Here is a 26764-nt window from a genome sequence, read left to right as displayed (position 1 = left end):
CATGGGTTGGAAATACTTCGGGGGGGGGGAGCCCCCGCGCACATGCCAATCATAATGCAAAGCACCAGCGAGAGCGGCACAAAGCGCGCAATTAGGAGCATTCACCATTAGCAAAAAAAAAGACGAGCCTTTAAAAAGGCGCCAATCAGACCAGAGAGGGGGGGGCGGGGCCACCTGTCAGTCGGGGCGGGGCCCCCAGCTGGGCTGCGCCAATCGGGAGGCAGCGCGGCGGTGACGGGCGGACACCCGGACCAATCAGCAGGCGCTCAGCCTGGCGATGGATCGTCCGCTCGGCCAATCGGAACCCAAGCCCCGTCCATTGGTCCGGTGGGCAGCGGCGGGGGGGGGTGGGGCGGATCCGGAGCTTCAGCCAATCGCGCTCGACAGCTCGAGGTGAGTGACGGCCACTCGTTCGTGAATGACCGCCCACCGGGCTCGGCGGTGGCGGGGCGGGGCCGGCCCGAGCGGACCAATGGCGGCGGCTGCCGTTTGAATACAGCCAATGGGCACGCCGGAAGGCGGGTCATGGGGGTGACTGGCTGGCGGTTCTGACCAATGGGTGCGGCGTCCGGGTGCGTGGGCGGGGCCCGATGGAGGTGTTAAAGGCCCGCGCGGCCAAGCGGCGGCTCATTGCTCCTCACGGCGGCACAGCGTGGAAGTGGAACCGGGAGTAACTTGAGGAGTAGCAGCAGCGTCCAGTCAGCCGTCCACTCCCGCGCGTCCCGACCCGGCTCTGCCTCCCGTGATTACAGTCGGAAGCTCCGCGCCTCGTCGTCAGCCGTTCAACCCGCCCGACCGTGCAGCCCAGCGATGGCCGATACCGCAGCGGGTCCCGCCATCGAGGTCAGCCCGCAGGTGAGAGAGCTGCTCGCGGGGGGGAGGGAGGGGAGGGGGGGAGCGGAGCCCCGGAGTCCCGCGTGTTTCCTTTGTTGTCTCTTTGTGTGTGTGTGTGTGTGAGAGAGGAGAGCGGCTCCCGATCGGCTCCCGGAGACGGACTGGAGAGGCCGCTCGGAGCCCCCACCATCGCCCCCCCCCACAAAAAAGGGTCCGAGGGTCTCCGCGCCCCTCAGCCCTCGGCCCCCGCGGTGTCTCGCGCCGCGAGATTTAATTTTAAAACTTATTGGGGGGATATTTTTTTTTTAAAAATTCCAATTTTTTTTGAATAACAATAACTAGAACGACGTCGATAAAAAAATATTTCCGGGAGGGGGCGGCGGGGGGGTGGGGGGGAGGGGGAGGGGCTGCGGACTCCCCCGGGAGAGTGCAGCCCCGAGTCCACCCGCCACGCTTTTCACCTCACGCAGAACTGGCGGGAGATACAGGCACGCGGGGCGGGGGGGGGGAGCGGGGCGGGGGGGGGGGGGGAGCGGGCGGCGGAGGGGGGGATGGCGGGGGGGGGGGGGGAGCCGGTGTTCGGCGGCATCGCTGATCCCCGGTGTGTGTGTAGGAGCTGAAGGAGAAGAAGGAAAAGGCGGCGGAGAAGGTGGAGGAAGCGGAGAAGCAGGAGAACGGCAGTGGGGACGCTCCCACTAACGGCACCGTGAGTCCCCCCTCACACACCCCCACACACACCCCCACACACCCCCTCACACCCCCCCACACACACACCCTCACACCCCTCACACACCCCCTCACCCCCCCCCCCTCACACACCCCCTCACACACTCACACACCCCCTCACACACTCACACCCACACACACACCCCCTCACCCCACACACACACACACACCCTCACACACCCCCTCACCCCCACACACACACCCCCCACACACCCCCCACACACCCCCACACACCCCTCACACACCCCCACACACACCCCCACACACCCTCACACACCCCTCACCCACACACCCACACACCACACACCCACACACCCCCTCACACACACACACCCACCCCCCACTCTCACACCCTCACCCCACACCCGCGGCGCCGCTTCCCGCTCGCCCCCCCGGGGTGGGCGCCCCCCTCTCTGGGTCCCCGCGGGTTCCGGCCGTCCCGGGGTTGGTCCGGTGGCCGCTTCGCTGCGCTGTGTGTAACGGGGCCGCGGCCGCGGCGCTGCTTTGCAGGAGGAGGAGGAGGAGAAGAAGAACGGCGCTGAGCACAAAGAAGCAGCCGCCGCCGAGCAGGTGGAGGAGGAAGAGGAAGGTGAGTGGAGAGAGAGTGGCCGCGGGTCACACACACACACACACACACACACACACACACACACACACACGCGCGCAGTGTGAGGAGGAGGAGGAGGATGATGATGAAGATGGTGTAACGAGCTGAAGTGTTGATTTCACGGCCGAAGACCGGGATGTTCGTGTCCCCCCCATCACCGCAGTGGTTTGTTTGCGGAATGGATTGGACTGCGGTTGAACTTGGCTGTTTGGAAGTTCCGCACCGCTGCTGGTTCATTGGGGTCACTGTGTTGGCTGCGGGGGTGGGGGGGGGGCTCACAGCCCAACCCAACTCCTCCCCCCCCTCCCCCGCCCGCCTTCTACGGGCTCACCGGAAACCGCGACCCTCTCGCTGGTTTACACGCGGAAACCAGGCGACCTTTCCGAACCCGAGGACGGTCGGCTTGACTTTAGTGCTCGGTTGTCTGTTTTCCGGACGGGGGGGATGTTTGCGTGACCCCCCCCCCCCATCACGTGGTGCGAGTTGTTGGGCTTGCGATGTTACTGGGCTTTCTTGAGCTTTTACCGGTGGCTTTATTTGCAGCCGAGGGTGAAGGTGAAGGTGATGAGGAGGACGGTGAAGGAGAGGATGAAGACGGTGCCGAGGAGGGCGAAGGAGATAAAACTGATAGCAAGACAGCCAAGCGTACAGCTGAGGAAGTGGTAAGTGTTTCACAGTCCTACTTGAGTGTAGTAGTTGTTGCTACTCAGCAACGTTGAGGTACAGCAAAAGTGGGTCCCGTGGTCGGGGAAACCACCTTTGCTAATGGTCATTTTCTCCCTGAGGCTACAACGACCTCTTGGTCAGGGAGATGGACTCATGGCACTTAACAAAAGCTGTTACGAGCAAACTTACAGGGGATGGTACGAAGACGAGGACCTGTTGAGTCCATTGAGATTGTGCTCTGCCATGTTCTGCCCCTGGGGGGCGCCCTTGTTCATATCGCGCTGAGGACATCCAGTGGCCGAAATGTGGTATTGCACCATAGAATTGACCTTAATCCCCGAGTGTGTTCTAAACTGGATTCAGAGCCAATCGTAGGTGTGGTCAGGGGTCAAGGATGGTCTGACGTGTGCGAAAATCCTTTAGGCCAGGCTTCTCCCTCTAATAAGCAACCCAAGAGCTTGCTGATTGCCGAGCGGGATTCTTGGCTGTCTGCCACCATGTGGCTAACAAGTCGTGTGTTCGCTCTGTTCTCTGACCGTGACCTTGCTTCCTGTAATGAGTTTTTTTTTGTTCTGTTTGTTTTAGGAGGAAGGTGAGACTAAGAAGCAAAAGACAAACGGAGAGAAGACAGATTGAAAAAGCTTAAAAATACATTCCCTCATTTCTGTTTTTATAACTGGTGATGTGGTCAGTTTTGGGGTCTAGAGGATGTGCTTTTGTATGTACGCTTGCAGAGTGCATGGGTTTTTTATATGTACTGTACAACTGGCTCTTGAAACACCTGCCCAGATGTTCTAGGAGAATATTTGTTTTTCTATGGAGTTATTTATTAATGCTCTTTGTACAACCATATGTTTAATGGGCTTAATTGCTGCACTAAATGTTTTTTGAGACTGTTTTGAGAAGGATTTGAAACTCGGGGTGTGGAGGGAGGGCAGGGTTGTACATTTCAGAAGCACACTCTCTAAGACTGGCTGACTACGTCCTCACTTTTAAGAGGAGAAATAGCTGCCCTTTTTTTTCTTTTTGTAAATGGTGTTTAGGGTAGAGTTTCATATGCAATGTGGAGGCCAAAGATATAGGTCCGGTTACCAGGTCCACAGAGCGCCTGGTCTGTCTCTATTCTGTACAAAAAAAATAACAAAAAAACTTACAAAAAAGAATCACAAAGTTTGGGTTCCACAATTTGTTACTGTTTATTGTTCGTGGTGCAAAAAAAAATCCTTCCAGCAAAAATTGACCGGTTCAATTTGTAAATTTCCTTTTGAAACTCATTGTAACGTCTGCTGTCATTTTTTTTTCAACCTGTATGTGGTTTCAAGGACGTGATTTAATGAAAGAAAGCATTTCCCATATTGAACAAGTTAAATTTGTATACCTCATTAGTTCATGCTTGACCACTACTTTGTATATTCTGGTTGAGTACTATAAATAAATCTTTGGGTTTTTTACAAAACTGGTTTCAAATTATTCCACTGCTGGCCACAGCTGTTTGCTGGTCAGTTTGGGTCATTTGGTGGAGAAAGCGTGAAAAATCTTTGGTTAACTTGTGCAAAACCTGTGTGCGCACATGCCCATGCAAAAGGTTACAAAAAGCACCAGCACTGCAGAATTTTATAAACCAACAAATGAGCACCTGGATTCTTCGCTCTTCCCAACAATTTGTACAAAATTAGGAAAGAAGCCGTAAACTCCTGGCTCACAATGATAGCTGGGCTCAGGGCGGAGGATGATCTTAACCCCTGAGGTGAGCCTTTGGCCAAGTCTCCACAAGTCGCCCTAATGCTCTTTGGTGAGATCTCCCACCAGTGGGCTTTAGTGTGGAGTGATACTCTGCCGTGCTCTGGAACCAGGCAAGCTCCGTTCACTTGGCTTGTGGGGTAGAATTGAGTGGTGTGAGATTGATTGCTGTTCATCAGTGTCCTGTCCTTAGTGTGGACTTGTCACTTGATTCTGCAATTGAATAAGTGCTCTTGAGATACGACCCCCATGAAGATCCCTAGTTATGTCCAATCCAGGATATGAACACTCAACACTGAGTGGGGAGATTGGTCGTGCACCGCGGTGTAAGGACAGCCGTGAGCCGCGCTTCCTCAGTGAGGTGGATGTACCTTTAAGAGGAGTTGCTGTTGGAAACTGGCTGAGCCCACTGGGAGCACCAGGGCTATAAATAGCCGGAGTCCAGCTTTATTTTCTATACTTAGGCCTCATTGTGTTGTGTATTTCACAAAGTATTTTGGGAAAAGCTTTCAACGGAAAGCTTGTGTTATTTATAAACGTATGTGAGTCAACACACATCGGTCTGATGGCATTCCAAGGCAGCTCAAGGTGGCGCTCTCTCTGCTACATTTGATATAATAATAAAATTATCCTGACATCTGACACACCTTTCCGGTTAAGAGAACGCCTCAATACGCAGCACAGTTTAGTGTATTTTGTGGATGAATGTGGTAACCAATTTGCACACAGCAACGTCACAAACAGCCAGGAATTGAATGACCAATGGCACCATTGCATGTTCAACTTTGGTTGTGATCACCATTGGGGAGCCCAGGCTGGTTTTACCTAACCCAACTCAACTGAGATCAGCAACTCAGTAAAGAACCACCATTCCAACCTCTTGCCCCCCCCCCACCCACCCAGTCTGGTCTCCAGCCTGACTCCTGTGTCTAGCTGCCAGTGCGTCCACACGTTTGAGCTGCGATTTTATTAGCCTCTGTTACTTCCCCGTTCGATACCAGCTCTTCATCAAAAGGCTTTGATTCAGCTGCAGAGCTCCTGCTATCTCAGACCGTATGGCGGCGGCTTTTTGTAGTGAGGCTTTGATCAGTTGCTTTCTCGCTAACATTGATGTCTGCGCAGTCTTGTTCCGGAGCTGCCTGACATCACCCTTCGAGGAAACTTGTCTGGGGAACGTGCATGAATGCGGCGATTGCCTTCAGCAATCCCAAGTGGAACATCTTGTGGTAACTGGAGGTATGACACTCGCTCACTGTGTTCCTCTTCAATCCTGTGCACCGCCGTCAGCCTGAAAGACACTCCTCAGTCCAGGCTGACACTCCCGTGCAGTGCCGGCGGGAGGCACTGCATCGTCAGGAGGGTTGACCTTCAGATAATAATAACAATAATAATAATCCTCGCATTTGATGTAGCGCTTTTCACGTCAGGAGGACGTCCCAAAGCGCTTCACAGAACGGACTGTAAAGTGAATTGACTGTATATTTGTGGCTGAACGCGGCAGCCAATTGCGCACAGCAATGTCCCACAAACAGTCGTAGATTGAAAATGACCAATTTATTATTGTTTTTGGTTTTGGAGGGATTATTATTAGGCTCTGTGTGGAGTAAGGAAACTTGCCCAAGGTTTCGCCCTCTGCCTGGAATTGAACTCAGGTCTCTCACTTGCAAAACGAGTGCTCTAACCACTGGAGTCCTGTAGCGGTTTGGGACGTCCTCCCGACGTGAAAAGCGCTATATCAAATGCAAGGATTATTATTATTATATTATATTACAGGACTCCAGATGAGATGCTATTGACCCAGTCCCTCCCATTCCCCCCCTCCCAGCAACTGCACACGCATCCACACAGCGTTGGAGGGGCTGGGGGCTGAGAAAACACGTTCAGTGTTATTGTAGCCACACGACCCAGAACTGCAGTAACAGAACGTTCCTTGGAGAAATGCAATAAAAAAACAAACATAAAAGGGAGTTTTCCAAATGTTAATTTTATTTAATGAGTTTCATTCCTTCACTTGCCCAAAATCCTGCTGCGTCAACAGGAGTGTAATACTCACTACATTTATATACATCTCACTCCCTTTTTTGCCTTTTGTCGCTTGACAGTGAGGGTTCAGCTAAAGTGAAAAGCTTTTGCATTGTATTTGTTGCTAGTTATAAATAGCCTCTGCAACAGTGAGGAGCGTTACTCTATGACTCCAAAAGGTCATTCTGTGGCTGACCTGGGAGTGTGTGGAGCTTTACTCTGTCTCTAACCCTGACCTGGGAGTGTGGACGGACAGTGTCGAGGGAGCTTTAATCTGTACAGTTAGGGTCTTCCACTATAAAGTGGAAAGATCTCTTTGCTTTCGTGACCTCAATAAATGTCCATCCGGCTCAGCGTATTAAGCACAAATGTTACTAAAATATAATTTGTTTTAAAAAAAATTAAAACTGATGTTTTCCTGAACTGGAGGCTTCTGAGAGAGGTGTGAGGTTTGCTGTGTGTTGGTGTCTGCACTGGGAGAGTGACAGGTAATACAAACACTCACTCCCAGCAACACAAACCGAGGGACTGGCCTCCCTCACCAGCAGAGGGCCACATTCGACCTTATACCTTGGATTAAAGGGGGGGGGGCAGCCAGAAATCTCCATCAGATCTACGTTCGGGGGGGGGGGGGGGGGGGGGCGATAAGGAGCAGGACCCCCGGCTGATTCCCCTCCTCACTAACTTGCCGAGGGCCACTGCGGACGGTGTGGCTGAGCAGGTGATATCGGCGAGGGGTGGGGTAGGGGGAAGAGAGGGTGCATGTGAAGCTTTTAAAGTGATCCTGTATGATAAGGTGCGGGGGGGGGAAAACAGCAGAAATAAGAGACATTGTGTCCTCAATACTGGCCCGGGGTTGGGGGACACTCTGTGTCTCAGTCTGTATAGAGGCCTGGACTGAGAGCAGCTCTTGTCTGGAGGACCATGTGCCACGTGGACAGTGTGTGATGGCCAATCGGTCCTGGGAACAGGTGACAAACCTGGCGTGAACTCAGGACGTTCCCTTCTAGCAGAGGTCGTATGCTGTAGCCCCCGTGTCCCAGGGGTTTGAGGGCGAAGGATTGAAGAATTGATATGGGGGTGGGAGCTGAGCTGGAGGTGGGGTGTCAGACGTTCATGAGAAGGGGCTGATCCTCCTCCCCTGTGTCCTCCGGGGGGATCTCGTAGATCACAAAGAGCGAGGAATAGAAGCAGCCAACGAAAGAGGTCAGGCTGGCAAAGTACATGACCGCACTGGCACTGCCCACGGCCGAGGTCAGAGGTCCCATCACTACGGAGACGATGATCTGTGCCAGGAAGTACTGGCAGCTCAACAACGACAGGTCCACACCCATCCCTCGCTTAGTCCCATCTGCACTCGACCCTGCAAACTGCACCACAAAGACATGCTGGGTTAGCGGAGGAACATCCAACACGTCAGTATGAACCCACGGGCGACAGCACCACAAACTGCCTTATTACCTTTCTATGCACTGACTTGCTCTGGAGATTGTTCCACAGTCACCTTCCCCAACAAACCACCATTCCTCATATGTACGTCACAGCCACAATCCTGTCTTCATCTGGCAGTCACGCACCTGGTGTTCTGAGGGCCCATCCCACCACCGCACCCCCAACACACAGCAAACCCCCTGAATTGGGGCCTTACACTTGCTTTGACACCTTTCCCCCACACACAGCAAACCCCCTGAGTTGGGGCCTTATATTTGCTGTGACACCTTCCCCCACCGAGGGTGGTGAGGACGAGCATCGGGTGACTAGGAGAGGAAAGGTTGGAGAGTAACCAAAGTGGTTCCGCTGAGACCCGGTGCCAATACGTACCTGCTTGCTCTGGTAGTAATCACAGAGCAGAGAATAAGGCAGAGTGCAGAGTGAGGAGAACAGCACCCCATAGGTCACACACAGAGATAGCAGGACATAGACATTGCGGCAGAGAGTGGCGATGCCCGTTCCGATGCCGAAGGACAAATACCCAAAGAAGTAGAGAGTTCGGATACTGAAATGCTCCTCTAACTTTTCCAGGATCGCTGTGGTAAAAAGAGCAGAAAGATGAGAACTCAGAATGTTGGGTCAGGCAGTGCAGGAAGGCGGGGGTGGCAATGGTTGGCAGGATGGGTGTTGTCAATAGTTAGGATTGGGTTTGTGATTATTGGGAGGGTTGTCAATAGCAAAAGTTGGGTTGGCGAAGGTTACAGTTGGGTTGGTGGTAGTTGCCAGAGTTGGGGATGGTCAGCAAGGTTGGGTTTGCAATGGTTGGAAGGATTGTGGTGGCAATGGTTTGCAGAGCTAGTGATGGTTGTCTGGGTGGCAGTGCAAGATGGCAGGAGCATCAGGTTGGGTTAGCAATGGTACCTGAGTAAAAGGCAGCACTGAAAGCGTAGATGCACATCCCCCAGCAGCCCATGCTGACCCCTGTGTTGTACTTGTGGAAAGCTTCAGAGTCGTGGGGAGCCTTAGCATCACCTCCGTACACCACCTCCCCCATAAAGTCAGTGTAAAACAGCAGCATTCCCTCAAAGGACAGCCACCCTGGGGAGAGAGTAGAGGTCAGTGAGTATATTGCGTAAAGGAGAGGCAGAGATGTGGCCCTAAGCTTGGAGATGGAGCCTGACCAGGTACCATCAGGACTTCGCTGTGGAATCCTGTAGCTCAGTGGTTAGCGCGCTCACTTCACAAGTGAGAGAACCTGGTTTTGATTCCCAGGCAGGGCGAAACATTGGACAAGTTTCCTTATTCCACACGCCTCTATTTACCTAGCAGGAAGTAGGAACCCGCTTGTTAGTAGATTAGTGGATCGCTTTTCTGCGGGTAAATAATCCCTTCAATAAAATAATAATAATTTGGTCACTCAATCTACAACTGGTTGTGGGGCATTGCTGTGCGCAATTGGCTGACGCGTTTCACTCACAAAGATACACAGTCAATTCACTTTACAGTGTATCCTGTGAAGCGCTTTGAGATATCTCAAAGACATGATAAGGCGCAGTAAAAAAATGCGAGGATTATTATTATTATTAATGGCCGCGGCGTGTGGCTGGAGGCCACGTGATCCCACTGTCACTCAACAATTCTCTGCGGTAATTGGCAGATGGTTAAGCACAGGCCCCACAATGAGAAAGCAGTGAGATAGGGAGAGGCAGAGTGTGAACTGTGTCTGACCATCAGCTGAGACAAGTCACTTCACCCTTCTCTTTACAGCCTTTCTGCACAAGGAATGTTTTCCTGCTTGGGGAGCCAGCTGGTGGGAGCATTTAGGAACTACAAGCGTGACTGGTCTCCTGCATCATCATCAGACAGGAAGGGTGTGACTCAACATACCCTCTAATAATAATAATTGATTGATTGATACAGTGCATCTGATGTAGTGTCTCATCACCTCATTCAGCGCCTCAATGAGCTTCACAGAATTTACTGTAAAGTGGATCGACTGCATGTTTTGTGGGCAGTAATCATCACAGCGGATAAAACATGGGAGGACGTCTCAAAGCGCTTCACTGTGTTTTGTAGGCATCCTGAGTGTGCTGAGTGTCCAGCACCCAATTATCAGCCCCCCCCCCCCGGCCAGGCCACCCCCACCCCCGCCCCCACCTCTCTCACCCGGTGTTGTGTTTGTACGTCAGTCACTACTCACCAGCTGGGCTCTAAGCATGCAGAGTAAGGGGGCAGCAGGGTACCTAGGAAGTGGTTGAGGCACAGTTTCCTCAGGGCTTTGGGCATGTGGCAGATGGCGGAGCAGAGAAAGGAGGTGGAGAACGGCCGCTCGCAGAATTCCCCCGATTCGTTCAGATCCGTTTCGTATTTTGCCCCGTTCAGTAAAATGTTTGCTACCTGCACAGAGAGCACATTCAGCAAATCCACTCTCATACAGTGACGGAGTAAAGCTCACTCTACACTGTCCGTCCAGAGTTACTCCTAGGTCAGAGTTAAAGACACAATAAAGCTCCGTATACACTGACCACCCACACTCCCGGGTCAGGGCTAGAGTTTAACGATACAGGTTTACCTGTTGGCTGAAAGTCACTGTTCTCCTACGCCCGGGGTCAGGGTGGGTGACGGTGACGGAGCAAGTGTTGGGGATGCTGAGGGTCTGTGGCCGCTTCAGGATTCCCGAGGCTCTGCGTTTGGAGGCGTCCAAAGATCCCACGCCCGGGCTGCCAGGCTCTGCGCTGGCCTCTTCCTCGTGGTGCTGTGCTGAGTCGGGCAGGCGGGGCAGGCTGGAGCTCATGATGACGCAGCTATCGTCATTGCGGCCGGTGGAGCAGCCGATCAGCACCGTGTCAATGTAGGAGCTGCCGTAGGAGGAGGCGAACTCGTTGATGCCCGACAGCGAGTTGTCTCGGCTCAGCAGGCTGCCGTACTTGGGTGTGAGCGGGCTGAGCGGGGAGATGGGGCTGCTCATGCCCGTGTAGAGGCCGGGGGTCTGGTCGGTAGCGGGGTCTCCTTCTTCCGGGCCGGGTCCAGTGGGCGGGGAGGGGGGCAACGCCAGGCTGGGGCTCTTCATCACCCTCTTGGTCCCAGTGTCGGGGGGCAGCGGGGTCTCGGGGATGCTGGTGAGGGTCAGGAGTGTCGCTACCACCAGCGTCACCGAAGTGAACAGGTAGACCACCCGCAGCTGCCCCCCGAGGTTCCGCCCGAAACTCGTCCGCTCCCAGTTTATTCCCCCGACAACATAGCCAAAGCCACCGCCCAGACCTGAAACACACACACACACACCATATGCTCCGTCACACGCCCGGCAGCTCTGCACACGGCGCACACGCCTGCCCCCTTCAGAGCACATGCGTGTGCTTATAGGTCCCAATAGTTACAAGCTAGTTTGTGTTCTTTCCTCCGGTTCAGAAAGTTGTGGGTTTGAGCCCCACGACAGAACTCTGAGCTCACAGTCAAAGCGCTTCACAGCATGTGCTACAAAGTGCAGTGACTGAATATTTTGTGGGCGAAACCCGGCAGCCAATTGCCTACAGCAGTGTCCAGCAGTGTCCCACAAACAGTTATGGATTGAGTGAACAAATTATTATTATTATTTCCTTTTGAAGTGATTATTACTTCAAGAAAAGCGATCTGCCAATCGACTAACAACCGGGTTCCTACTTACTGCTCGTGGAGTATGGAAACTAGAGGCATGTGGTGTAAGGAAACTTGCCCAACGTTTCGTCTTGCCCGGGAATCGAACCCAGGTCCTCTCGCTTGCGAGGCGAGTGCTCTAACCACTGAGCTTTCTTTTCGACCGCGCCTTCGGTCACCTTTCCCCCCCTCTGGCTCGGGCCCGGGATCCGTTACTCTAAAGCGCTCTGAGACGCTGTCCGGCGTGGAGGGCACTATATAAATCCAAATTGTTGTTGTTGTTGAGCTACAGGACTGAACATTCTGAACAGTTGGTGTTCCCGGGCCGGACACTGACCTGCGAGGAGTGCGTGGATGTTGAGCCCCCTGTCCTGGTCCTCGGCACAGCACACGTCCATCATATAGGCGTGGCTGGGGTTGTCGGCAGAGTCTGCGCTGAAGTCCATGAGCACCACACCGCACACCGTCAGGATCATCCCCCAGCGGTGATCGCTCACCGTGTCTCCTATAGCCACCCCCGCATCCCGGCCATTCAGCACCAGCGACAAGCCCATCAGCGCTCCTGCCGAGAGGAGCGAGAGAGAGAGTGTGAGAGAGACTGATCTCAGAGTTCCTAACTCCCCAGCTATGTGCCCCCCCCCCACCACACACACAAACACAGCCCCCCCCTACACACATAGCCACTCCCCCATATAGACACACTCATTGCCCCCCCACACACACACACAAACGCACACAGAGCCGCGGTGCTGCCTGACGCTCACTCACCGATGCCCAGCACCAGGATGAAGGGTCGGCGACGGCCGAAGCGCGAGGTGCAGCTGTCGCTCCAGGCTCCCAGGATGGGCTGCAGCAAGAAACCTGCAATCACAGCATGCATTGGTGCCTCACCGCAGGCAGCACAAGGACAGTAACGCAGCGTTGCACGTGTGAGAGGACAGCACACGGCGAGGCTCCATTGGCTTCAGAGCTCAGTGACTGCTCCAGGGGGTCACGAGGAGGGGTGCGTGTTAGTCAGCGTGTGTCTGGGCATGTCAGCATGTGTATGTGGGTGACACGCGGGCAAGGCAGGGTGGGGGTTGATGTAATGTGCTGAGATTGGGGTGTGTGGGGTGGGGGAGGGGGGCTAATGTGCTGAGGTCTGGAGGGGTGTTGCGGCACTTACCCAGGATGGGGCTGATGAACCATACCAGGCTATAGAGCTGGTCGGGGAGTCCCATCTGCAGGAGGACGGGGGTGACGTAGGCGGTCTCCATGGCATAGCTGAACTCCACCCCGAATAGGATGCAGCCATTGAAGAGCAGCTCCCGGAAGGAGCGTCGCGGCGGGGGTTCCGGGAAGTGGGCGAGGTCGAGGGGGATGGGGGTGTTGGGAGGGGGCGGGGGCGAGGGGCGGATGAATTTCCTCCTCTTGGGATGTCGCTTGTAGTTGTTGGCCCGGTGGCTGAGGTGCCGCGTGGTGGCTAGGGGGAAGACGCAGGCCGGGGGTCCCCAGGGCTCCTGGGAGACCGGGGTGGGGAACATGCCATCGCTTGGCGTGCTGGGCTTGGGGGAAGCCATTCCACCGTCTCGTGTCCACTCCCTCAGCTCAGCGTCCTGCAGGCAACGTGCACCAGTTACACCGAGGCCAGGTTCAATCACAACATTACTCGTCTCGCCCGGTCTGGGTCTAACCCAAGATTGACTTGAATTTATAAGAATAATAATACTTAACCCTTGCAATTGCTACAGCGCCTTATCACGTCTTCGAGTCATCGCGAACCGCTTCACAGAATACGTTGTAAAGTGAACTGACTGTGTCTTTTGTGGGCGAAACGTGGCAGCCAATTGCGCACAGCAGCGTCCCCGCCCACAGTTGGGAGTTGATCGAGTGACCAACATGATTAATATTATGATGATTATTTTTTCGAGGGGATTATTATTAGCCCCTGGAAAGCGATCAAACGAGGGGTGAGTGACAGGGAGTGAGTCACAAGGCAGGGACCCTCCTCGCTGCCCTCAGTCGCACACAACAAGCGACACGCACACATAGATTCGGCTCCAAGACCGCATTTAAGTGCTGGTTTACACACGGCACAGCTCGCCAGCCTCACTGAGATTCAGATTCCCAGCTAATCGCCCACTCCTGTAATTGCAGCCACACATGGTGCCGTTCGCTGACACTCACAGCGCTGCTTTTGACTGTCCTCTGACTCTGCAGTTTCGTAACCGGAGGCCTCGCTCCCTACACAACCCCCTTCCCCCACCCCCACGGCCCCCACCCACCCATCCACACACACACACACAAAACCCCTCCCTCCAACACGCCCCACACCCCTCCCCAACACACACACACACACACACACACCCCCCGGCCGCTACACAAATACCCTACACGCCTCCCCATACAACCCCACCCACACAAACACCCCACCCCCCATACACCCCTCCCCCCACCGCGCACACACACCCCTCCCCCGCACAACTCTCCCCCCACCCCGCATTGTTCCATTGTCTCTCTTCGGCTTCACTGAGCGGTCAGGGTGGGCAGCTGGAGCCCGGCCCCCCCACCCTCCCATCACTGGTTGCGAAGACCAGCCCAGCCCGGCACTGCCTCACCGCAGCAGACAGCACTGCAGCAAGCAGCTCCGCAGTCAGGGCAAGGCTGCAGCCACCGCACGCCCCAATGCAGCAACAAACCCTCAGCCTTGTATGGCAATTACCTGGGGCCAGGCAGCCTCCTGCTCCCTGTCATTAGGCTGGAGATGCCCGCCTCCCGCTCCTTCATATTCCTGCCTTCATTCATTCATCATGAGCCAGTCTCTCTCTCTCTCTCGCTCTCTCTCTCTCTCTCTCTCCCTGGACCTGACGTCAGCAAGGCTGAGGCTGCAACAGTGCAGCGTGTGGTGTGACAAGGTACGGCATCGGCTCCCAACACCCGCTGAGCAGGTACTGACAACAGCAATCTGCCAAGTAATCAATTGCACTGGAACATCGCAAAGTCCCTCTCACAGGCAGGAAATTCCCTGGTAATCGCTGTCCAGTGTAGTGACTGTGTGTTGGCAGGCAAGCCTGATTGCTAGTTGCCGCACAGCGAAGTCGCTTACAAAACACACAGTCACTACACTTCGCAGTCAATCCTGTCAGGCTCTTTGAGACATCCTCCTGATGGGAAAGGCAGTGTATCAAATGTAAGGATCATTAGTAATGCCACACAAACAGCCTGAAGTGACTGATTGATTAATCTGGAGAATTGCCAGCCAGGACACAGAGAGAAACTCCCTTCTCTCTTACAATAAGGTCGCAGGATTTACGAGGTCAGTGACAGCATGGATTAGAGACAGAGTGAAGCTCCTTCCACGCTGTCCGTCCACACTCTCAGGTCAGGGTTAGAGACATTGTAAAGCTCCCTCTGCAGTATCTATCCACACTCCTTGGGTCAGTTAGAGACAGAGTAAAGGGCTGAGACTGGCTGAGGTAACCTTTGCGGTGTTTAATAATGCATTCGTTGTGTGCGTGTGAGTTAGTTAGTTGGTTTCGAATTCAAGATCCTCATCCTCACCTACAAGGCTCACCTACAAGATCCTCATCCTCACGGCCTCGCTCCCTCCTACCTCTCCAACCTACTATCCCCCTACTTACCTGCCCGTACCCTCCATTCCTCTGGCTCCGGTCTGCTCCACATCCCCCGCCCCAAACGCCCTACCATCGATGGCCGGGCCTTCAGCCTCTCAGCCCCGAGGCTCTGGAACTCTATCCCCAGTGCCTTTGCCGCTTCCTCCCTTTCCTCCTTCAAGGCCGGTCTCAAGCCCTTTCTCTTTGACCTTCAGCCTTCAGCTCCTTTCTCGACTCTCTACCCCCTCCTCGCTCCCTCCCTTCCCTCCCCTCACCATTTCCCCCCAATGCTCGGGTCCTGACCCAACTGTACAGCGCCTTGGGACGTCCTCCCGACGTGAAAGGCGCTCAATAAATGGAATCTTGTTGTCGTTGTTGTTGTTGGTTAGTTAGTAGAAGGAACACACTGAGAAATGTCACAAACTCCACCATGTGGTGCCAAAATAGCCCGGTTTAAACCCGAATAGAAGGGCTTAACTGCAAACCTGCAGTGGCAGCCTGTGGCTACCAGAGGGAGACTGAGGCACACAGTTCCAATGCGGTAAAGGAGGCTTGTGTAGCACACCCCTGGCTGACCTTGGCAAAGCTGCTTTGCTGCTGGTATAATGAGCAGCTTGTGTTGCGCTCGATCTAGCCAAGTGTCAGCCGATGATGAGTTACATCCGCTTCCGTGGAGTGTACGAGGTGAAGGCAGGCTCGCTCGGTCTCGTCTCAATCCTCCTTGATCATCAGCTTCATTCCTTCACCTCCTCCTCCTCCCTCCGCCCTCCTCTTCCATGCATAAGGCACAAGATGAAAAGACCCTTCAGCCTGACTGATCTCATCCTTCCCGATCACCCGCTCTGTCAGCCTCATATTCTAATGCTGAGCTGCCTCTTGGAGGAGTCTGGCATGATAGCCCACGTGAAGGGCGCTATATAAATGCAGGTTGTTGTTGTTGAGTCCATTTTCCTGGCCTCAGCCACCCTCCTGGTCACCCTTTTCCAGCTGTTAAGTACCCTCTGAGTTAATACTTCCTGGAGTCTGTCCCATACATACCCTCCTCAGCCACCGTACACCAGTGATCCACTGTGACCTCTTTGCTAGCGGTTTATTCTCTCAATCCCACTAGAGACCAGGATCACGTCCGTTCTCAGATGTCTGTTTACAAGGCTGAGGAGCACAGCGTAAAGCTTGTTTGGAGCTTTTTGCGGCCTTATCCTGTCACCCCCTTCGTGTCCAACCCTCCCCTCACCCCGCTCCCCCACCACCCCTCGCATGCCCCCCCAACCCCCAGCTAGTGAAAGACCTTGGATTACAGATTGATTAATCAGTTGGAGGTAATAATCTCTCCATAAAATAAAATAATTTGGTCACTCAATCCACGACTGGTTGTAGAACAATGCCTTAGGCAATTGGCTGCAGCATTTCGCCCACAAAATATACGGTCAGTACACTTTACAGTATATTCTGTGAAGTGCTTTGAGATGTCTCAAAGATATGATAAGGCGCTATATCAAATGCAAAGATTATTATTAAAAGCAGCCATCAGCTCCCCCCACGACAACCATGACTGTCAGGATTGTGCTCTGTTGCGGGGGTGAGGGGGTGTGGGGGATGTGTGCGGTGTGTGACTACCTCGTGAGAGACAAAGCAGGAGAGAGCAAGAAATAACAAAGCCCTCTTGTTTTTTGGTTCAGCCAATAAATGAGGTGCATTTCCTTTCATTTGCAGCTGCAGATTAGAGAGACAGAGACAGAGCAACAAAGAGTTAATGAATTCTGTATTTATTTAAGTGAAACCCAATCTTACAGATCTCCAGTTGCCTCACCCCAAACCCATACCTCTGGGCTATTCCGGTAGCGTCCATCCTCCCACACAGTGGGTGGGTGGGTGAGTCAGGCCTGCGCTCACATGGCCCGGCTCTGCTCAGGGGCGACCAATCTGGACCACTGTATAGAATAAAGCTCCCTCTACACTGTCCGTCCACACTCGCAGGTCAGGATTAGAGCCAGAATAACACTCCCTGTACACTGTCTGCCTTGACTACTGGATCAGTGAGAGCAGGGAAACTGCTTGGCACTGGCTGTGCTGTGCGGCTGGTAACCTGATCGCTGCTGGTTGATTGTCAGTCTTGACGTGTGATGTTGGCCTGTGGCGGAGAATGTCTCTGAATTCTGGCCTCAGCTCAAAGTGAAAATAACACTGAAACGCTGAGTGGGTGTTAACCCTGACATTCCTGCCCGGAGCTGCACATGTCCTGAGAAAGATTGGTCAGTTCTGATTTTGTCTTACACTGGGAGGCAGTGAGAGGTTCCCCACTGGAGTTTTCTACTCTAATCCCATTCCCTGCTTTCCCCGTCGTGTCTGTGCTGGTGCTCGCTCCCCCCCGTTGGAGCTCTCTACCCTGACCCCATTCCCTGCCACTTTCCTCGTCACAGCCTTGTAAATTCTCTTGTAAATATTGTTCTGGTTTCAGTCTCAACGAGCTGTGTGGCCAATGCATTCTGTGCGGGAAGAGCTCCAAGTGACAATCCTGAACTTGTCACTGATTTACCGAGTGATATATATTCCTGTACTGATGTGTCACATCCTGTGTAGCCACCAGGGAGCACTGCAGCCTTACTGTCAGGGCTCCCTCACGTCACCCTCAGTCATAGTGTGAGTCTCAGTGCTCAACAGCTCCAACCGTAACATTTTACGTTAACATTTGACATGTTTGCCGCAAAGTCTGCGATATTTCTTAAGGAATCCGAGTGAAGGACTCCACCAGCATAGCCCTCGAGCTCCAGCAATCGTCACTCTGAAAATAGGACCTAGAGTGTCTTAGACTGCGTGAGAGTGAGCGAGAAACAACAACAAATTGCAATTGCATAGCGCCTTTCACGTCGGGAGGATGTCCCGAGGCGCTGGACAATGTGGGGTTTGCACCCGAGTTGGGGGTTGGGATCAGAAAGGAGTGGAGGGCAGGGAGGGTGGGAGGGTGACCGAAGGCTCGGTCGAAGAGGAAGGTCCTGAAGGAGGCAAGGGAGGGAGTGAGGCAGAAGAACTCTGGGATGGAGATCCAAAAGATGGGGCAGAAAGGCTGAAGGCTCGACCGCTGATGATGGGACGGGCCAGGTGGGGGAATGTGGAGCAGGCTGAAGACTGCTGCGCGGAGGGAGCGAAGGTTGATAAAGTTTTAATAGGTCACATGTTGAGGCCATGGTGCCGTGGCACAGTGCTGGTGAACACACAGGGTCTGTGACCATCAATGTTTCCTTCTGTGAGTGTTTGCTGGAGCCCAGACACAGCAAGCGAGGGATGGAGAAAGTGTTTGAGGGAGGGTCTGTGTGAAGGAGGGAGGGAGAGAGGGAGGGGGTGTGAAATACTCCTTGTTGCTGCCCCTGCTGTGAAGGGAATCTCTCTCCCCCCACTCCTCCCCAACATGGCCAGATGAGCATGTGGTGGTCAAGGTTACACTCTCGTCCCACTGTGTACACAGTGCTTCCTATAAAGCCTGTTCGATTTCTAGGTAAAGGCAGTGACTGATGTGTTGAACGGCTTCTGTCCCAGATAAGGTTCCAGCCACTGAGATAACTAACTGCCCATAACACACACCAGGCCAGCTCGCTTGTCCTGTCTGGGCTCCAGGAAACACTCACATGGAAACAGTCACAGAACCTGGGCTGTTTACAAGCTCTCTGTGTCCTGGCCTCAACTTGTCCTGATCTGATCTCATTCAGACCTGCAGATGTACCAACCGCAATCCAACCCTCAACCCCAGCCACAACTCCAATTCTCAACCCCTAACCCCAACTCTAACCCCTAGTCTAAACCCTCAACCTCAATCCCCAACCCTCATCCCCAACTCCAACCCTCAAACCAACCTAGCCTATAACCTCAACCCCAGCCCCCAGTTCTCAGCCCCAATCCCAACCCTCAACCCCTAGCCCTCAACACTAACCCTCAAACACCAACCCTCAAACCCTAACCCTCCCAAAACTCAACTTCCCAACTCTGCATCTTATCAGTGTCCAATTATATCATAAACCAATTACATCCAAACCAAATCACTTGTGTATATTACAATCCAATTATAGCTCCACCATTGCACAATCCCAAACACACTCATTTCCATCACGGAATCCCATTCTCCAAACATTTCCTGTCAGCGTCCATCCCCCATTCATCACGTTGTGAAGCACAGGAAAGGCATGACTCAGTGGGACAAAATGGGCTCCCGCCCTCATTGCTTTGCTCCGAGTCATCCAGCCACACAGGAGGGAGGGCACTGGCGGGTGACCCTTGAACCCACCGAGCAAGAATGTGTGCCCGTGACTTCCACACAGAACAATAAGTTGTACATACGCCTTTTACATAAACCAAATGTTTCAAAGCGCTTTACAAAATGAAACTGATTAGAAAACAGAGCCGTCTGACACTAACCGACAATGAAGGGGAGCAACTCAATCATCTGAATTTGGGGCAGATTTGATGAGGAGGAGAAAGTAGGGCAAGAACCCTGACACAGAACCTAAATTACCAACAGTCAGAACAGGAGCAATGATCCACAAATATATAATACAACCTGCACATGATACTGTGTTTCTGTGTGTACGTGCATGTATCAATACATGTGTGTTTGTGCATATGTGCAGGGGTGTGTGTGTGTAGGGTTTTGGGTCCACAGAGGTGAGTTGGTGCACAGGTGTGTGTGCAGGGTTATGCGCGCGTGTGCAGGTGTGTAGAGTTGTGTGTGTATAGGACTATGTATGTGTAGGGTTATGTGTGTGCAAGAACGTGTATGTGAACAGGTGCTTTTGCATGCGTGCAGTGAGGTGTGTGAACATTTGTGTATATGCATGCGTGCAGGGGTGTGGGTTCACATATCTAAATGTTACCAAAGATCCATGATTCACAGAGAGCAGATTGCAGAGCTATAATTACTACTCAAAACCAAGCAGCACACAGACAGTTACTCAACAACACATACAGTTTACAACACAATAAACCTTTATTGCGGATGTTACAAGATCCATTTCCTCTCGCTGACATCGCGGACAACTCGCTCCCTCGCTGACTTATCTGCTCACCAGCGAAGATAGACACACCATGCGGTCTCCTTCACCTCCTGGTGACCATTCTTCCAGCCACTGCCACACTCTGTGCAGTGACACAGTAAAGCTCCCTCTACCCTGTCCGTCCACATTCCCGGGTCAGGGTTAGAAACACAGTAAAGCTCCCTCTACCCTGTCCGTCCACATTCCCGGGTCAGGGTTAGAAACACAGTAAAGCTCCCTCTACACTGTCCATCTACATTCCCAGGTCAGGGTTCGGGACACAGTAAAGTTCCCTCTGCATTATTCATCCACTATCCCAGGTCAATGACAAACACAGGGTTAGAGCAATTTACTGTGAGGATGATTTGCTTGGTTTAGGCAGGTTGCCTGGTTAGTGTTGGCAGATGGATTGATTTCTGAGAACCACCCCCCAACCCCTTTTAAACAGGAAACCAGTAGCAGGTGCCCTGGAGGTGAGTGATCATTCCATGTAGCCCCAGCTTGGAATGTTAAAACTCCCACTTTTTCCAAGAATAACTTGGTAATTTCCTCCGCTGTGACATCGGAGCAAGAGCCTGTAGTTTCAGCCCTACTCCTCTGCTGTGTAATTGTGAGCAGCTTGCTCAGGCACACGCCTCCTCTCTCTCTCTTACACACACTGTGACTCAGCCCAGCCCGGCTTGGCTTAGCTCAGCTTGGCTCCGTTGGTGCAGAAGTGACCACATCTGGGAGAGACAGACACCAAGCGAGCCTGTGGGTCGTCAGACACAGAGTCAGTCAGCAACAAGCAGTTTGTGAAGAAATCAGTAAAAACAATCAATCAGATATTTTGGAATGAGATTGTTGTCTATTCAGAGGGATATGGTACTCTGTCTGTAACCCTGACCCGGGAGTGATGGATGTACAGGGTAGGGGGAGCTTTACTTTGTCTCTAACCCTGACCTGGGAGCCTGGCTCAGCACCGATCCCCGACTTGTCTAGCTATGAAGGAAGAAGCAGTGTGTTGGCCAGTAACTGTCTGCGAGATGCTTCGATGATAAGCTGCTTCCTGACCGGGCTTCCCCCGCCCACCCGCGTGTGCCTGAGAATCAGCACCACCTTATCGCTCTCTCTCTCTCTCTCGCCCGGGAGGTGATGGCATGAGAGGAGATTATTTTTATTGTGAACTGTAGCTATTCTTAGTATTGTTTTGCACATGTGACTGCCTCTCTTTACACTCCCCATCACACTGAGAACAAGAACTTCGTGTTCTCAGTTGCACCACCTTTCTGAGAAAGGCAGGAAGGGAAGCGTACCTGGCCTGGTGTTTATCGGTGAATCTCTGTCTGGGGCGTGGGTTCGGGACCTGGATATCACGGGAGGAGTGGGCTGTACTCAGGGAGGAAGCGGTGGTCCTGGGATGGGCGAGTGAGTCAGTCAGTGTTTGCATGAGTGAGTGACTGACTGAATGAGTGCGTGAGTGAGAATTCTCTGGTGACCTGTTGGCCTGAGCGTCTCGAGGAGACTGAGTAACGACACCCTGTGCCGCGGGGACAAGTCAAGTGGGATTCCATCTGGGGCTGAAAGATAAACAGCCGCACCCACAGCCAGCGAGCGAGCAGCCAGGCCCATTACCGTGGTTTCCTGTGCAGCACAAAGGCATTCCTGAGGCCGAGCTTGTCTTGCCTGCAGCAGGAGCTCACAAACTGGTTCACAACTTCCACTCACCTCAGCTCCAGCTTAGCTCCAATTCTGACTCAGACCGGCTCAGCTCAACAACAAATTGCATTTACACACTGCCTTTCAAGTCAAAAGGGTTCAGGTAATACACCTGAGCGGGGGACAGGTCACACACCTGAGGGATTGGGGGGGGGCGGGTGGGACGGAGGCATTGCTGAGTGCTCACTCCACCCAGGTCAGGGTTAGAGACACAGTAAAGCTCTAATCTCACCAGCAACATATAGCATGCTTGCCTGGTGTTTCCATGCTCTGCCTTAGCTGCCCTGTGAGTGTAGATTGACACGGAGTGAGCATTTGAGTGGCGTGAGCGAATGTATCGGCCTGGATTGTGAGCTCAAAGTATTCCAACAGAGCAAATAATAATAGTAATAATCCTTGCATTTGATATTGCACTTTATCATCGAGACGTCTCAAAGCGCTTCCCAGGATACACTATGCAATGTAGTGACTGTGTGTTTTGTGGGCGAAAGCAGTTACTCCCAGAGTGAACCCTCGCTTCATGATATCACCTGACGTCAAGTGTCTCAATGCTGAAAATTCCCCTCTTGCTGCCAGGAAGCGAGAGCTGACATCATGCAGAGGGCAACTCACCTGTAACCAGCCTGCCTGTCCCAACCACCCCGTGGGGGCAGAAGGGTGTGCCGCTACCCGCCCTCGCCCCCCCCCCCACACCACCTTCTCAGCTCCCCTCCACCTTCCCAGCCACCCCCTCCCCTCAGAGTTGGGCTCAACAATGTGTACCCCCACCCCCACACACACACCTCCCCACACTGACCAGTTTGCGGGTGGGTGGTGGTGGGACCTGGTGAGAGCTGCACACCACACAGCAGCTTTCCCCCTGAGCCCTGGGGAGGGGGTGACATGGGGTATAATGGGTGTGAGGTGGGTTATTGCAGATCTCTGGCCTCTGAGCTGGAAACTCCACGGCAGCTCCCACCCCCCCACCCCCACAGAGGTGGCCTGACACTGTGTACACAGGCTGGCGTGGGGAACACGCTGTCTCACTGGCACTCTCTGTAAACACTGACAGCACAACAGTCAAAGGTAAAGGTCTGAGACAGTAAACACCTGAGGGAACGTGCGCACAGGCATCAACTGCACACAGTCAGAGTTGCGTCTGCACTCACACACGTACTGACACACACACATATACACACACTCACTGACATGCACACTCACACGCAGGCTGATATACACACTCACACACATCTACACACACAGTGACTCACATATATATTCATATACATACACACACACACCCTGACACTGACACACACTCATATGACATTTGTCCTCTCACTGTGTGTGTGAATCCGCTATCCAGCCAGCGATGGTGGGGGGGAGGAGGCGTCACCAAGATATACGTTCCGCCCGCCCCTTCCCCACTCTCCAGATTTGTGATAAATGAACTCAATAAAGCATCAGAAGGTCTCCAAGCTCTTGTACTCAACATCATGAATGCGTTTGCAATGGGGCAGTGTTGCCCTGGGCTGGACTGTGCTATTTTGCATTACGTTGCTCTGAGCTGCACTGGGCTGTGTCCCCAGCGCCTTGGGACGTCCTCCTGACCGCACTATACAAATGTAATTTGTGGTTATTGCTGTGCTGCACTTTATTTAGCGCTGAGCTGGGCTGCGCGGTGCTGTGTTGCACTGTGCTGTGCTGCTGCGAGTGCCGGTGTGTTGCTGGCTGGAGCCCAGCACTGAGCTGTGTGTGTGTGGGGGAACAATGAAGAACATTGTGTGTGGTGCCCAGAGCCAGCCGTGCGCTGTCTGGCAGCGGCCTTTACACACAAGCTACTTCCCACCCCCCCACCCTCCGGCAGGCAGGTGTGTGGTTATCTGGCACTGATAGGAGCACAGGAAGGGATTTGGCAGCACAGAGGCCGGGGGCGGTGGTGGAGGACAAAGTGACTGGTGTAACAGGTTACTGAGCTCTGGGCAACGAGCCAAAGACAGTCAGCCCTACCAGCCCATGTGCTGTGTGTGGTTCAAACATGCTCTTCCCTGTAGGTGTGTGTCTGTGTGTGTGTGTGTGTGTGTGTTGGGGAGGGTGGGGGTGGTGCCAGCTTTCTGCACTGGAGCCCACCTTAATACCAGCTTCCGCCCTCCCCGCCCGCCCAGCCAGTCCTTACGCATCACCTCGACTTTCAAACAGGCGTCAGTGAGCCACAACACACAACTGGCGGCTTTAACCCACACAGCACCACCTGCACCCGAGGCTTTATATCAGGACGTGAGCAGTGAGAGACAGAGATCTCGCCTGCCCAATGCTCACTCGCCTGCTTCGCACATCAGCTCATGCCCAAGCTCACAACTCGTGCAAACTCTGGGTGATTGTGCACCATGTGCAAATCCATGTACAACAACAACAACAAATTACATTTTGATAGTGCCTTTCACGTCAGAGGACAAGCGAGCAAGCCACTGCCAGGATGGTGGCAAGTGAACTGGATAGATCTTGGTCTTCTTTCGCCCCACAAATTCTCATGTGCAAACCAGGGCAAACAGAGGGAACCTCAATTCAGGAACCCAACAATTAATGAGAAGCATTTGTTAGTTATCTCCTGGGGAGGAAGCGGGGGTAGCAATAGACCCAGAGAGACCCCGCTCTGCCCGCTCCACTATCAGGGGTTGGCTCTCCAGTCTTTCTACCCTCCACACCCTCTGGAACTCCATCCCAGAGCCCCTCTGCCTCACCCCTCCCTTGTCTCCTTTAAGGCCCATCTCAAGACCTTCCTTTTCGAGCATGCCTTCCGTCAACTTCCATCCTTCACACACATCCTTGCCCTCCACCCCTCTCTGATCCTAACCCCCAGCTCAGGCGCAAACCCCTCACTGTCCAGCGCCTTGGGACGTCCTCCCAACGTGAAAGGCGCTGTGTGAATGCAATTTGTTTATTGAGACAGAGGGAGAGAAGTGGAGGTTTGTTTCTGAAAGAAGTCAATGCTTTGTGCAGAATTGGCAACGCTGCAGTTGCTGCAGTCAGGAGGGTTGGCTGGAGTCACAAACACACACACACACCCAGAGCCGGCTGCTCAGGACTGTCACACCTATTGTTTAGTTAATGAATATATCACTGTTCCACTCTCTGCCCCAGGCTCACACTACGCAGGATGCCACCTGTCAACCTGATGAGCCACATACCTGGGCCATCACTGCCCGACCGCGCTATTGTTCCTCAAGCATGTTGCGTTTGGTGTTTAATTCCAAATGTCACTGCCCTCCCTGCTCTCTCCCTTCCACTCTGCGCTTTCTCTTTATCTCTCTCTCTCTCTCTCCAAATTCAGGGTCACTGTTGGGACACTGTGGTTGTTGCCTCAATTAATTTGTTCTCCTACAAAATGCACAGTCACTACAATCAACAGTAAAAATCCTGCAAAGTGCTTTGAGATGGTTTGACTGCCTGCTAATAACAAAAATCCTTGCATTTGATCCTTCCCTTATCACGTCTTTGAGACGTCTCAAAACACTTCACAGAATGTCCACGACTGTGTATTTTGTGGGCAAAACATAGCAGCTGATTGTGTACATCAGTGTCCCACTCACAGTCGTAGATTTAGTAACCAAATTAATTTTTTATTTTTTTTTGAAGGGATTATTATGTTGCAGAACTTCATCATGATGCTATAACATCTCAAAGCACCTGCTTCACAGTTATCAATGTTAAGAGCAGAGACTGCTGTGTGGCAGCCAATTTGCACACAGCAAAGTCCAGCAGATGGCCATGAGTTGAATGTGGAGCAGGACACTGAGAGAGAGAGAAACTCCTTTCTTGTTTCCAATAGCGCCGCGGGAGCTTTAACATCCACCTGCGCAGGGCACAGATGGGATCTCGGTTTCATGTCTCATCCGAAAGACGGCGCCTTGGACATTGCCGTGTTTCCTTCCCAGCATCTCCCTGGAGCATCAGCTTAGACTGTGAGGCCAATGTGAGGCTTGAGCCTAGAGCGCACACTCTGAAAAATGTGGCTGAACAGTGGAAGGCCGAGAGAATCATATTTCAGTGCCCAGTCCTTCTGTTGGTAGGAAACAGAAAATAGTGTTTCATTCATTTCCTCACGACTGGAATTGTGCAACATTTAGGCAGAATTAACTTAGGCGTGTCATTACACACCGTGTTTACATAATAACACACTGTGTGTTCCTGGCTATAATACTGTATATTATATAACCCACTGTATGTTACTGGCTATAACCTTATGTTATATAACAGCACACTCTTTTTCTGTTACATGTAATTAACTACAAATTCCCCAGTGCAACCATTTGCTCCCCTCCCCTTCCAATTGCGCACAGCAGTGTCCCACAAACAGTCACGGAGTTACCAAATTATTATTATCTATTTTATTACTTTATTTTGAAGGGATTATTATTCCTGGAAAAGCGATCTGCCAGTCAACTAACAATTGGGCTCTTACTTTTTGCTAGGTAATCAGAGGTGTGTGGAGTAAGAAAACTTTCCCAATGATTCTCCCTGCCGGGAATTGAACCCATGCCCTCTCACTTGCAAGGGGAGCGCTCTAACCACTGAGATAAACAAATGTCCACAATTGTAAAATGTTACAGTATTGGCCTTAAGGCTGAGATTGTGATGAATTCGGGGGCCCTGCTTCCTCTGGTAATGAAAGAAGAAGGTAAATAGGAAGTATTAGGTTAGCTGCCAGCTGGCAGAGGGTGTTATTCACAGCACAGTCATCGGGGTGAGTAACTGGCTTCCAGTTATAGCTTCCCACCTGTCACCCACACACAGCCGGCCAGCCGCAGGAATCA

At 52.9% G+C, this 26764-nt stretch overlaps 2 protein-coding genes across 2 annotated transcripts; one reads left to right on the top strand and one right to left on the bottom strand.

Moving 5' to 3' along the window:
- Nucleotides 1–630: 630 nt before the first annotated feature.
- On the top strand, nt 631–4289 carry si:ch211-222l21.1 (prothymosin alpha). The gene is made up of 5 exons (XM_042343530.1): nt 631–855; nt 1448–1540; nt 2071–2149; nt 2711–2829; nt 3419–4289. The coding sequence occupies exons 1-5, from the start codon at nt 811–813 to the stop codon at nt 3467–3469; spliced, it is 387 nt and encodes a 128-aa protein (XP_042199464.1). The 5' UTR covers nt 631–810; the 3' UTR covers nt 3470–4289.
- Nucleotides 4290–7395: 3106 nt separating this feature from the next.
- On the bottom strand, nt 7396–14453 carry slc45a1 (solute carrier family 45 member 1). Its single transcript, XM_007897867.2, has 9 exons — nt 14361–14453; nt 12825–13254; nt 12428–12520; nt 11997–12221; nt 10599–11287; nt 10270–10423; nt 8948–9124; nt 8417–8622; nt 7396–7965 (listed from the first exon to the last, which is right to left on the bottom strand). Exons 2-9 carry the CDS (start codon nt 13216–13218, stop codon nt 7702–7704), a joined length of 2202 nt encoding a protein of 733 aa, XP_007896058.2. The 5' UTR covers nt 13219–13254; nt 14361–14453; the 3' UTR covers nt 7396–7701.
- Between the last annotated feature and the right edge of the window lie 12311 nt (nt 14454–26764).

Source organism: Callorhinchus milii, unplaced genomic scaffold, assembly GCF_018977255.1.
Source record: "Callorhinchus milii isolate IMCB2004 unplaced genomic scaffold, IMCB_Cmil_1.0 Scaffold24, whole genome shotgun sequence".
NCBI classification, from domain to species: domain Eukaryota; kingdom Metazoa; phylum Chordata; class Chondrichthyes; order Chimaeriformes; family Callorhinchidae; genus Callorhinchus; species Callorhinchus milii.
The sequence above is the reverse complement of the archived record's forward strand: the minus strand, read 5'-3'. Positions and strand labels throughout refer to the sequence as shown.